Genomic DNA, 14,344 nt, shown 5'->3' on the forward strand with positions numbered 1-14,344 from the left:
ATTCTTAGCTCACAGATTAAACAGAAGAGGGCCTGACAAAAAAGTGCAAAGGCAACAAAATACTTAAGTAAGCAAATGTCCAAATGCTGTATTATGATCTTTCTTTTTTACCATTTTATGCTGAAAGGCTATAGTCAGAGAAAAATACAACCAATCATTGTGGAAACCTACCTTCTGATCATAGAGTTGGGATGAAATGACTTCTGTTTCCAGGTTAATGCTCCTGAATTCCTCTAGTTTCTCTGCCGTGTCTTCAAACCAGCCCAGTTCCTTCTCCACTGCTTGCTCAAGCTGAGAACACACGTTCGAAAGGAAATCTTTTGACATAACACTGTCACACATCAGATTCAATGGAGTTTCCTCTTCTGTTCCTTCATTCATGGCAGATGCTTTGAAATGTGGTAAAACACCGTTGAATTACTGCATCATGCTCATTGAACTGAATTTCACTCCCTTCATTTTCACATGTCCAATGTGACATGACAGATCTCCAGCTGGGGAGTAGATAATCTAAACTTTGTATACAGATATATTTTAAAAATATGGACCACACTGACACTGAACAAGGTCAGTGTTCATGGGTGTGCTGTAATAAGTCATCCTGGGTGGCCAACTTTGAGCTTTACCAAGAGCAAAGTGCCAACTACTTGGTTGAATATGTACAGTACCTCCCACACAATTTGACAAATAGAAATGAGGATGATACAGTAGTTTAGATGACTAAACTATGAGTCAAACTACTCCCAAACGGGTGTCAAACACTGTGTTATTTACTGGAGTTTGGTCATAAGGCATGTTACAGATATTCCAAACTGAGCAGTATGATATCTCTTGTATTACAAGAGACACCAAATGTACAGATTTCTTAAAAATCGTTTATACATATTTTAAAAAATATATAGCTGCCAGTTTTTTTCAATTAAGTATAGCTGTTATGTTATGAACTTGTCTCTCTGGCACCAACTTCTGTCTCTGGTCTCATGCAATTAAATGAAACATATACTGTAGTCATTCTCCTTTCATGTGTTGGGCTACTGAGCCATTCATTACGGACACTCTGCAAGCTCCACAGTGGCAGGCAGGAGATCACTGCTGATTGGAGGAGCAACATTCTCTCTCAGTGATGTCACTCAAGTCTTCAGGTGCCTGACAGTCATAGGTTTGCCCTGGCCAACTAATCCCACCCTTGCCTTGGTGCTAGTCTGCCAGTTGAGTCCATTTATATGGGGAAACCTGGTCACAGCTGGCTAGTGATACAGGTCAGGCTTGAACTAGGGATATCTGGATCACAAAGTTCAACCTGCACCTGTTTGATATATTATAATAACAAGCATATGCACTTTTGCTTTATCGAGAAGCAACAAAAAGACGATGATCATGCATGTATTATATCACTCCACTCTCTGTCTCAGCTAGTCGTCATTCTCTCCAAAGAGCAGAACAGATAGATTTATAACACATACTGCGTAAGCTTTATGACTGCAAGCTAGCACATTTTAATTACTTGGTGCACTATAGAGGGTCTGCATTTTTATATAAAACAGGTATTTGAGGATTTTTAGATCCATGATAACAGTAATTCATATGACAGAGAATCCGGTGGAGAACAGTTTAACGTGTATATCGTACATAGAAAAATGACATAAGATGTGACAGTGCAAACCACTGCTCTGTTGGGAAATTTCTGTTAATAGAGATTTACCCTCTGCTTGTCCAAGGCACTGAAGAAGGTTTCTGCTGGAACGATCTGGCTTTCATAGTTCCCCAATTCCCTCTCCACCCTTCCCAGCCACAGGGTCAGGTCTTCCTGGCTGGAGGTGCACCGGGACGAGGCCTCCAGAGCTTGCTCCAGCCTCTGCAGGAGATCCGAGCTGCTCACGCTGAGGACCGAGTACCTGATCCGGAGGCTGTCAATCTTCTCCTTGACAAGCTGCAATTCTTCCTCTGACAGACAGGAGCGCTGGCTGAAGGCTTTCTTTGACGATGAAGCCTTTTTACAACTTTTAATCAAAAACCCTTCCCTTTGGCGCAGTTTCATAAACATAATAAAACCAAAAAAACTACCTTGGAACTACAGTCACCAGCACTGTTAACAACATGTTTTTTCTTCTTAAAACCATTATTTTTTCCATTATATGTAACAAAACACCCTGTTACATTGTATTCGCTACAGCAGATGTTGCATTTTTGCTTTTATTTTTAAGTTCAGTTCCTTAGGTATATGCATCATATTATTTTTAAGAAGCCAGAGAACAAGTAAAATGTTGTAAATCCCTACCTGATACTTTTTCCATCAGTTCAAACCCTTTTTGTAAGACTTCCTCAAGTTTCTGGCTTTTGGATTTTATTTCTTCAAGAGCAACCTATTAAGTAGTAAAGACAAATATAAAAGCACTTATTTTAACACTAGACAAAACAAGTACATGGACAGAGTCACAATGGTTCTGAATATTGTCCATTTGTTGATTGTCTGTCTGACAGTGGAAGGATGAAACCCCTGATATTTAGAAATGGTTTTATAACTCTGTTCAGACTAATGAGTATCAAATACTCTTTTTCTGAAGTTCTTTTTTGATTATGGCATGAGGTGTTTCCACTAACCTGCAAGGTAAACACTTAATTTAAAGGTTCCACCCAAACTCAGTCCTTGTTTAGTTGTTACCCAATTATTTAACCACATAATTCTAAATTACCCCGTTAACTGTGGCAAGTAGCCTAGGAGATCACATATTATTTCACATATATTGATAATTAATAATTCATTGTCTTCTACTTAGTGCTCCATTCCATATCAAAACTGTTGAATTGGTACTGTAAATGTATACACTTTTGGTTGTTAGGAGAAGATAAACACAGCTATCATGGTAAGAAAAAGTAAACTTCATTTATAAACTGTAATAGTCCAAGTGCAGTGAAGCACTGTAGGATCATGCCTTTGTGTCTTTATGAGACCCAGAGGGTTGGTGATCAGACTTTGCACCTTGGCTTGAGCAGTGGACTCCTGGATGTGGCTCATGCCTTTCTCTGTGGTTCGGAGCTCGGAGAGGTTCTGCTCCACAGTAATGAGCCACTGCTGGAAGCTGTCCATGCTCTCCTGAAATCCCTGTGCCTTAGGAAGGATCTGCACCAATCTACTGTCCCTGTCACAATGACAAAACACCCCAAAAGGCTTTACAGAAAAAAAAATTCAAAGGATTTCACAGGAGTAAACTAAATCTTTTCTTGAATTTTATGTGAAGGACCTTGAAGTAGACTGTGGGCCTATTCAAGAAACATTTAACTGAAAACATTTTTTTCTAACATTCACTTGTTCTATTATTCAATATATAGCACATTTAAAATAGCTAGTTGTTTCTTTGACATCTCCTCTCACAGCATCAAGAAGTGTACTATGAAGGGAGATGGGGGAAGGGCATTCATACTCCTTCAATGTGCTCACCCCTCAGATGTTCTACATTGTACACTCTGCAAGTCTCGTAGGTTCTTACAGGAGAGTTGGAGTTAATAGGATTGTGTCTTCCAGTGACATAACTGCAAACCTACAGGTGCCCAAGAAGCTACATATTTCATGGTACTCCTAAGAGTCAATACAGCCATTTTAAATCTGTCAGATAAACAGAGCGCAGCTGAGACTGTGATGTGCTGAAGAAAACCTCAGCTTTTTCTGACAATCTACCTGTATCGAAAAGACTGTACAGATATAATGGGTTTTATCTGAATGAGATCAGTACTACTGGTTGGCTTGTCTGTGATCATTTGTTTTCAAGAACTGGAAGACAGACTATGAAGGAATGAGTATAAGAAAAGTACAATGGGATATAATGATTTTTTTAGATGTATAAGCCTGTTGATAATATTTCTCAAGAATTAATTTGACCACTTTTACCAATTTGTCAAATACAATTGACCAATTGTACTTCAAATTTACTGTGGCCAAACACTCAATAAACGTTTTCAATACATTTCATTTTAGGATATTAATGCTTGTGAAAAAGCTTTGCTGCTCTGAAATCAGAGAAAAGTTCAGAGAAAAGGGGCTGGATACATTCCTCTAAAGTTAATGGCTTAAAGGAATATCATGATCTTAAAGACCAAAAAACTGAATCTTTTTCAGGCTTGAACAGGAAAGCCTACAAGGGAACCTGACTCTTAAAAACCTGAAAGACCTTGACAAAGTCATCCCGATGGAATTCTTCGTAATACACAGCTCACACAAGCCAGGTAACACAAAGAAGTGTATATAACTGAATTCTATGGAGTGCTCGAAAGTAGAGAGCTATTTTTGCTCTTGAAGCGGTTACAGACACATCAATCATGTCTATTGAATTGTCACTGATGCACATAAAAGTAAGCAGACCTGTTTTCTGCATTCTGAAGCAAAGTTTCCCATTTCTCCTTCAGTTGGGAAATTTGTCTGAGAACCATCTCTCTGTCGAGGTCACGGTTTTGCTCAACAAACTGTGGCCCATTTTGTATCATGAGCTCCAAACTGGGTCTTCGATCTTCCAGCAAGCGCTGTAGTAACTGAAAAAAAACAAACACTTATTAATCTCCCAAGGACTTTTATTTTACAAGAGAAGTAACATTAGACTTCAGCTGAAAACTGAGAAAGTCTCACAATAAAAGGAATACTTTTCAACTCTATCTTCAAGGTCTTTGTGGCTACAACAATTTATATGTTGTACATAATGCCAAATGGCACAGTGAAGCAGGTATCTTGGGGCTTATGTATCTGGGTATAATGAATGGTGAGCGGTTTTGAATTTCTGGGTCAACATAATGTGTCTCCAGGCCAACAAAGAACAAGAAAAACCCTTTAATTTGATCTAGGCTTTACTAGTTTATTTTTAATTCTGATTTTTCACTTTTATCTCTTGTTCTGTGTCCCTATGAATTAAAACTAAGCAAAACAAATAGTAAATCAAAACAAAGATAAGTTCCAGTACATTGTAATGAGTGAAGATACGTGACATCCTTTGAGTCCCAGTGTGTTTTTCTATCTCAGAATATCATTAACATTTAGAATTCTACACTTACATTAAACCTTTTTTCATTATACATTGAATAAAACATTAATGGATCAATTGTGCTTTAGTTAAATAATACCTTAACAGTGAGTTATGCAAAGTACCATCTGTTGAGATAATGGAAAAACCAATTGAACGATCTCAGATGACATGTCTGTAGTGCGGATGCCTGGTTGACTTTCAGTTCACCAGAAGCTTTAAATTCAGGTATAAAAAGAAGATTTTAATCTACAAAGGTGCATCTATGAAGGTGAATGGCTACTGTGTTTCTAAAGCATTACAAATTCCCGGCAAATTATTTTTGGATCAGTGAAATGCATGCTAGAATATGAAAAGTCAGAATATTTACTTACAGCATGAGTTACTAACAAAAATATCATCCTCCAGATTTATTCACATTTATGAGGAAGTGGAGCTCAAAGCTAATTTACTATAGCAATCTGAGTGCACATTCAATATTTTCTAATAAAAAATAAACCGCAAGTTAAAGGCTTGTATGAATTTCAATATTTTGTGCATAAATAACACAACTGTTAAAACTAGTGTAATATAGTAAAAATACGCTTTTCTTAATTCATAGTGTTCAAGTTTACTCATACCAAATCAATGTTTTCTGGACTTGATATCCTTGAAAAGGTTTCCTGTTGCCATTAATTTGTTCATAAACCTCTCTTTAGGGACATTGGCATTCCACCTTCGCTCCATGCAGTACCTTCCCAGCACTTTGGAGTAAGCTCATACCATAAATGTTCTGCTACTGATGAAAAATTGAGGACACTGAATAGAATGGTCTCTTATCTTTTTGGTCATTGACCTTGATGTTGGCTTTTCTATTACCATCTTAATGAAATTACTTGGGGTTCTTGACAACATTAGAACTCATTTGTTCTTCCCTTCTACCTTTAACAGCAGGACAAAAGGAGTCAAAGCAACTTACAACTGAACAGATCCATTTCCATTTTTCACAGAAGGGATATTCTTTTTTCTAAACATGACTTTCATCTTTCTGGGCTAATCGTACTGCTTGTGAGACTGTCCAAAAACTTGATTTGTGTTTCATCCAAGCACATAGCACTTGCTGTTTGGCAAATTAATGCTTTTTCTTCTCTTTTTATGTTTCCATGGAACTCTGCTACAGATTGCAGATTCATGAGGTCAGCCTTGAATGGTAGTCTTGGAGACATCGTATCCGCACTTTGTGAACAAATTTTTATTTGATCAAACACAATGAAATATTGGACAAAAAAACGATTCTCTGCACTACATGAACCCCACTTACCCATTCACTCACTGGTGCTCCCCTCCCCATTTCTACCTAGGGACTCCTAAAATACAGTCAATACACCAGGGATCCCACCAGTCCAGAGCTCCATATGAAAAATGTATGGACAGGATCCAGTGATCCAGGCATATCACCAACAACAGTGACTCCCAGTGCAGTGCTAATAACATTTAGATGTAACAAACAAAAGAGACCTGTTTCCAGAACCAAAGAAACTCTGGATCACTCCCAAATGTGTAAAAATGTGCCAACAATGTCTCCTGGACAAAGAGTACACAGGGGACTTGAAAACATCATAAGATACTGAGAACAAGAAGTCAAATTCACTCTGTGAAGGACATTTTAAGTGAATGATTCAATAGTTAGGACTTTTGGAAACATTATTATCCTGAATATTGCAGAGGAAACAGCTTTACCTACAAGTTTTAAATCCCCATTCCAGACAGTCAAACAGTGTCTTCAAACAGTCAAAACTGGGGTGACTTCTGGGGTGACTACTGGGATTTTTTTATAGGCATCACTTGAGTAGTTGAGATTGATAATCCTCCATTCATTTTCAACAAATTTACAAAGTGTCAATAAATCTGAACATTGTGCTTTTAATAATATATGTAATTATTGCTTTACGTTTAAGTCAACAATTTACTTACTACATTTTGTAACATTTTAATCACACTTTAATTTATGTAAGTGTTGTAACCTCCTGGTGTACACCTGCATTTACTAGATCAATGTTTACAGTTCATTAAGAGTATGATTGAATTTGAAGGCTCCTGTACTGTGTTCACTCAAGTTTGTACAAGGTTTGTTGATGTGCTCTAGGTGTTTTTACATTTTTCCGGTACCTTTTGTTCCTGAAGCTGGGCTTTCACGACTTTCAGCTCTGAAGATGGTGTCTTCTGATTGGTCATCAGGTCCTCTATGTCAGAAACCCAAGTCAGCAAGGCCTCGAGGTGCTGATGAAATGCTCTGGAGTCCTCCAAACCCTCTTTCAGAGTTAAGGCACACTGGGCAGCCTTGACACCAAGAAACAGAAAGCTCATGTGTGGACTCATGCATTTGCACAAAAAAGAGGAAATACAGATTTTAAAGAAAATGTAACTATAGTTACAACTTTATACATTCAGTTAAGTACCATAAATCCTGTTAAAATGCAGAAATGTAGTTAAGGGCAATTATATTACCTATTACATATTGAAAGCTTCATAAATGCAATCATTACTTGGCAGCTTCTTTAATTTTGTGTTGATGTCAGTATCCACTGGAGTACAGATGGTTTGACTATCCTTCCTCAGATTTTGCACGTGGGGGTCTTTTCTAATATCATTGCTCAGGACTGAAGAGAAATACCATTACTCTACAGACCAGGCAGGCTACACTATACATCTAGCTTATAATACGTATTTAACTTGTACCCAATAACACAACGTCTCCCTAAGTCTTCAGATTTCCCTTTTTTTATCAATATTCCCTTATAATCCCTTTTCCAGCTGTATCCCCTTTATTTGTTTTTCTATGCCAAGGAACATGTTATGACACTGACTACAGTATTTCAATGCTGGAACCAATTTGGGGAAATTACAACTACAACATTTACATTATATACATTTTACATTCTACCTTCTTGTTAATTTTGCTCCACCTTTCCAGAGTGGTGTCCTGATCTGAACTTGAATGTCCATCACCTTGCAACTGTGGTAGAAACAAAAAACAATGAACTGCTGAATGATGGAAAAGATGGGTAAGCCCACATGGTTTCACAACTAGCTTAGTTGAAAAGAAGAACCATTCCCTTTTTGCTTACCTTAAATAAAATAAGTAATTATTTAAAATGTGTAAATTATTTCAGTCTAGAGCTAAACAATAGTTCTTCTGGAAAAAAAACCCTTGTATACTGTACGTAAAACCTTTAAGTTTCTTGTTTTAGATTGTCTATTTCACCCACACAAGAGCTACAAGTTCATTAGAAGCAGTTTATGATACGGTACTCTTTAAAGAAGTTCTTATTATACACATTAAATAATAAAACATTCTAAAATGAGACACAAAGGTGATTCCTCCAAAACTTTTATAGAGGAAAAAAGGAATGTAAACATTTATTTTTCATCTATAAACTTTAGGCTTTGTTTCCAGCTGGTATGAGCAACTCTATCACCAACTAGTCACACGATTCTACCATGTTTACAATATCCGGATTGTCAGCAATTGACAATAACTGAATACAGATCTTCTACAGTATGTCAAAGTTTGCAGATATTGACCTCAGACAGCTCTTCAGCAGCATCAGTAAGGATCCTCACTGTCCTGGTGATGACAGGATCCCCCCCCTTGTCTCCTGATGGATACTCCGTCACTTCTACGATTTCTGTCACAATAGTCTCGGTCACTTCTGTCACTTCAGTCACTTCTCTGGTGGCTAGGGGCTTCCAGGACCAGGGGCTTCCTGAGCTCCTTCTTTGGATACCAGCCGCTTTTTCTCCCAATCCTTTCTCAATCAAACTAGGAGGCTGCTTCCCAAAATCCACATTGTTCTTCTTAGGGAGAGTCCCGTTTTGAGGGGTTTTGATGATACCAGGTGTGGTTGACCAGGCATTGTCAATTGTGGTGGTATTCCTAGGTTTATCCCCAGCAGAACTCTGCACTTCGGCATTATTCTTCTCCTTTAGGTTCTCCTCTGCCTGGCCTTCACCGAATGGTTCTTTCTTGGACTGGTAGCACTCCTTCAAGATGTCCTCCTCTGACTTAATCTGTTTTGACTTCTGCCCCAAACAACTGGGCCTGCTGAAGGAATTCCCCATGCTGCTAAAGCCAGGAGGTTAGTGAGCTGTGCAGAGGCAAGGCCCAGATTCAAGCATGCAGGAGGCCGCTTAGCCGCCTAAAACAAGACAAGGGCTCTGCATAAACATCTGAAGCCTGATTTGAATAACCCCCTTCCCCAAAATACATGGCAAGGGCCAACTACTTCAACTATGTTAAACATGTAAAACAATGTTAAAACAGACATGGTAATGCCTGAATTAAAACATGATGGTTAGGAATAAGAATCACTCCTTCAGAGCACAGCTATGCTGCTATTGTCATGATCCTCAGCTTTGATTTGAGCATTACACAATATATATATAATATATATAACTTAATCACTTGCATTTCTGATACACAGAAAACAAAACGAAGATCTTCAAACTGCAGTTCGGGTTAAATGACTGCCAACCCTTTACAAAAAAAGAGTGAAGACTATCATCCTTAAAATTGGCATTAACCAACTTTTCTTGTGAGTCCAAGTCATTTAGTTACATCATCATTGTTCTGTGAATGTGAGCATGCTGTGCAAGCATCACTGTGTCCACAGGGAAGGAGCCAAAAGCTTCATTGTTTCATCTCCTAAGAGAGAATAATGCCACTGCAGGGCAAACAATTACTGAGGTTATTTTAAACATACTTGTAACCTTTGCATGGTCACAATAGAATTTTTAGACACTGCAAAATATTAACAATGTGCTTTGTTTGTGCAGTAGCCTTCTTCACCTCTCTTTTTCTCTCTTTATTATTTTACAACACGTTACTAACGACAGCAATAGCTCAATATTAATCCACTAAGGCCATAGACCCTTGCCCACTATAAGGTAATTAATGACACGTCTTTGCCACCTGTTTGTTAAATCTGTAGAGCAAGAATAAAACACATTACGCATATAACACTTTTTTACATTACATGTTACATGAGAATAAAAATAACTGCTGCGTATCTGTTTTAAAAACCAATTCCTGTTATTTCAATTGATATTAGGAATTCCATTTTGAGAGACACTCCTGTGTTTTGACATAAATAAATGCTACCCCACACTCTGCAAGTTTCTTTCTTTGGCTCATGGGTTTTGTACAGTTAATTTTACTTTACTAAATTCTGTAATACAGTACATGTAAAACACACCACTAATGCTCTAGAAATTGGTAGGACTAGAATGATGAAATGAATAAGATAATTTTGAAACAAGTTTTATATTCAAATGTTTTGTACAGTAGATTATTCTAAACACTTACGTAGTCTGCACTTGGAACAGAATCTTTAGGATGGCTCTGATTCGTAGAAAACTAAGGACAATTGCAGACAGCTTTTATTGTTGGGATCTATCAACTGGTCTACTTGTTGGCACTTTCTCAGTATAGAATTCCAATGACAGGCCAGTCTATGGGGCAGAATCCTAAAGGTTACCCACTGTTCTGTTTGGCAGCAGAGCTTGAAATTCTTGGCTGGGTCTTACCCCTCTTATTCAGTGGGAAGCTATTTAGGCCCTGATCAAATATGACAAGCATAAAATACTGGTTCATTTCTGAGTGCCGAGAAGATTTAGGAAAAATCTGGAAAAAAGGTTGATAAAATGCCCTTTTTTTCAGAAGAACTGGGAAAATATGGTTCTGACCTTTAGTGTGAGAATTTCCTGACAGTGTTTTGAAAGCTATTTAGAATGCAAAACTTTTTAAATGGTAAAATGTGAATGTTTTGTACACCAATCTTATGTACAAAACCCTACAAAGCCTATTTGTCTTTAAAAAATCTTAGCATCTTCTGTTACATGTATGTGCCATACTGTTACATAGGATTTACAAATTTGAATATAGTTGCACAATCTTTAGTTATATTTACTTATATTAATATTGATACTACTCCTGCTGCCATCATGAGGCTTTTGTCGTATCAAAAAACTTTTAACTTACGAAACAATAGAAATGGAACTGCACACACAATGGCCAGTATAGCACAGTACTGTATAGGAAGAAAAACTAAAAAGAACGCCAGATCCCTGGAAGCTTTATTCCTGAATGTATTTCTCTGTTTTTCTTAAAGAGTCCCTTATGTTCTATGAAAGGTGAACTTTCTACTAGTAATAATACTAATAATAGTTCTTGTGAATTAGAGTCAGCACCTAAGAAGTCTAAGCGTGTGCGCGATAGTTCTGTGTATCTGGTCAGCATGTAGATCCCTCCTGTTCGTGGACTAAAGCTTCCTGTTTTTACACAGTGTCCACACTGGGGAGGTCAGTGCAGGTCACTGAGAGGGCAATTGGAACAACTGGCTCCCCACCAGAAAGAGATGTTTTTGAATTTGCAGAAGCCACCTTAAATTAAGGGTGCCTTTCATTAGAGGACATAACCTTATCCACATTTGGTACGCCGTGTCCAAAAATATATTCTCATTTAAATAGATCTTGGTACTGTAGCTGCAACACATGTATAGCACGGTGTGTATGCGGTCTAGGTAATTATTAAAAATGTAGAAGCCTTAATTCTACTCTCTTAATTCTAAAAGCGCTGGAAACGCTACTGCCAGTCAGCCCGTTCGCTCGGACGATCAAATGCGAAACTTTCAGGGGGATTAAAATCTTTCCGTCTGTCAACCTCTTAATTGTTGATGTTCCGTGAAACAGGCAGGCACACCTGTTTTTGCACACGTATCGTTTTTTGTTGTAAAAGTCCCTGCCTTCTCGTCATTTCCCTTTGCAATAGTTTTACAAGCTTTTAACTCTTAAGGAAAACTTTACAACAACCATAGATACGGATTACATTAGTACATAATGCCACTGACAAACTGCTCGCTACCGCTGTCCACAAACTAATGCTGTCTAGTAATTCCTGGTAGCAGCAGAACAATAAAAACAGCATCGATGCAAACTATCTCGTTATTTGATATTGGAGTCCCATTTTTACGTTTTTATGACCAATGTACAAGAAATAAACTAAGGAAAGGATGTGATTGATCACCAATAAATGTAAACTATACATTTTAAAAATGTATTTGGTCCAATAATAGGAATCTCCTAGACAATGAATGTGAAATGTATTTATGTATAATAACCAAGTTAACAACATGCCTCAGGCAGTGGGAGGACATTGATTTGTATCATATCTCATCAGCACAGAAAAGACAGAAGTGTTGTGGGTACTACTAACACTCAAGATTAATAAATTCTGAGGGCCTGTTTGTACTCAAATACATTCCCAGGCTGAAGAGAACCATCTTATTGGAGAACCACCCTTTCAGTCTAACACAGAGAACACTATGAGGGAACCGGATGCAATTGATTGGAGAAGCATAAATAGGGGAGTGATCATTGTGATGGACCAGCACCTCAGCCAGGTGGGGAGTCATGTGCTTCCTAATTTGCTTAATGCTACACAGAGACCAGGATGAGTTCTGGCCCGATGCACTCCAGTAATAAAAAAAAACTTTTTTATTATATAGTTAATTCTCTGGCAACACAACTGAGACTTGAGATTTGTAAACTGTTGTAATATGCTTTATGTTGTCAGTATCTGTGTGGAAAAATTCACCAGATGAAATGTAAAAGCATACATTAGAAAGTGAAATGAAAAGAACAATTCTGAGAAGCGTGACATTCAACAGTGTCATTTTTAAAGGTATCAGCTCCTCCCGCTGTCTGAGTAACCACACTGTGACGTGGAAACCTGAATTGTTTTAGATGAACAGTTTAATTTCTTAGTTTAGAGTACTTGATTTCATTTAAATAGAAAACAGTTCCCAACGTCTGACCCTGAAATAAACCCCCAACGTGACAGGGCCAGTGTGTGACACCTCCGCAAGCTCAGCTTCTATCCCATTGTTCCTGCTCAATGACCTCACACCCTGTCAGTTATATGCAGGCTGCATCCATCATTCAGAGAGTTAAAATATGTGCAATGCATACCACACCAATACATAGTTTTATATTATACATACCATTACATTAAAATTTTACTTGGCCACAGAACTTGTTCATGTTAAAACTCTGATCTTCTCTTTCATCCCCTCATCACTAGCCTTCAGCTTGTTTGTGCTGCTGTGTAGTCCTCAAACCTTTGCTACCGAAGTCAAGTGTGCCAGCTGCCAGTGCTCACCCTTGAGAATGAATGGGCCAAGTGGAAAATACTGGGTACTCTGGCAGTGCTGAGCCAGATGTGACAAGTGACAATGTGGAAAATCCAGGAAACGGAGAATCAATAGGTTAGTCCAGGTTTACACTGGAACTAGGAGCTATAAGGACTAAATGGCACTTTGAAAGAGCACTGCTACTGGTTAAGTCATGCCAGAACCCTGAGAAATCACATTTCTTTAAGTCTAATCCATTTAATAAAAACACATTAATACTTTAGCAGTAAGTTGTCATTATTTCTACATTATTTTTTAATGTAAGTATATACGTTTTTATGATCAATTTTTTTTTTGAACCAGGCATCCGTCCACTAAACAGAGTACTCGGCTTTGGTGCTCTAAGAAGGATGTTAGCTTTTATTAAAGTTTGTTAGGTGACAGTGCTCTCAAGACAACTGAAAAAACAGGACAGGTGATTTATGAAACATTATGTGGAGATTTAGTTGTAGATCACATCAAATTATGCAAAAATATGCAAGAATTAGATTTGATGGCATTAACAGTGTTATTCACAATATATTTATTAAATCAAGTTAGAGTATGTTACAAAAGATTTTTATTTTTATTTCCTACTCGCCTGATTACTTTCCTCTCATGACCACAGCCCGTGAAGCACCTCTTCAGCCTCCATTACAAAGCTTTCTGGCTTAAAAGGGTGTTCAGTAGAAAAAGTCAGGCAGTGCTCGCCTTATTGAATACCATCCCAGGTAGCTGTCGAGATACTGACATCTTGCTTTGTCAAAACATAATCAACATACTGGGACAGGTACACATTTTCAGAGTGACTCAGGTGCAAATCGGAAGCAAATATGACTGTTGATATTTAGTTGATCTTAAAATGCATCTTATTTATTTTGGTTGTGGAGAAAAACTGACCAGTATCAATTCCATTGTTCCCCAAATGAAGATTGAGAGATTTTCTCAAAACCTGTGTATTGACACATATTAACAATAAAACTGTTATATGTTAGAAAACATAACATTATTCTTGATTTACAGCCTTAAAATAAAATACAGCTTTTATGTCTAGTAGTACTAAATCTTCTGTGATGGTCATTGGGGTGCTTGAAGGATCCTGTGTTAGAGAATAGGACATAAAATGTGGGG

General features: G+C 37.7%; 1 protein-coding gene across 3 annotated transcripts in view; it reads right to left on the bottom strand.

Annotated features, from left to right (window-relative positions):
- The window catches only part of macf1b (microtubule actin crosslinking factor 1b), a 64,589-nt gene that overhangs the window by 34,979 nt on the left and 15,266 nt on the right, over positions 1 to 14,344 (bottom strand). For 2 of the 3 annotated variants that reach the window (XM_088601101.1, XM_088601100.1), the window contains exons 2-9: positions 8,571 to 9,184; positions 7,930 to 8,001; positions 7,155 to 7,325; positions 4,358 to 4,524; positions 2,981 to 3,140; positions 2,279 to 2,363; positions 1,703 to 1,944; positions 172 to 291 (exon numbers count right to left, since the gene is read on the bottom strand). In XM_088601101.1, the coding sequence (XP_088457227.1) occupies positions 172 to 291; positions 1,703 to 1,944; positions 2,279 to 2,363; positions 2,981 to 3,140; positions 4,358 to 4,524; positions 7,155 to 7,325; positions 7,930 to 8,001; positions 8,571 to 9,107 (1,554 nt within the window). In that variant the 5' untranslated portion in view covers positions 9,108 to 9,184. The remainder of the gene's footprint in view (positions 1 to 171; positions 292 to 1,702; positions 1,945 to 2,278; positions 2,364 to 2,980; positions 3,141 to 4,357; positions 4,525 to 7,154; positions 7,326 to 7,929; positions 8,002 to 8,570; positions 9,185 to 14,344) is intronic. The other variant, XM_088601102.1, reaches the window with a different exon arrangement.

Source organism: Lepisosteus platostomus, chromosome 12, assembly GCF_059453375.1.
Source record: "Lepisosteus platostomus isolate fLepPlt1 chromosome 12, fLepPlt1.hap1, whole genome shotgun sequence".
NCBI lineage: Eukaryota > Metazoa > Chordata > Actinopteri > Semionotiformes > Lepisosteidae > Lepisosteus > Lepisosteus platostomus.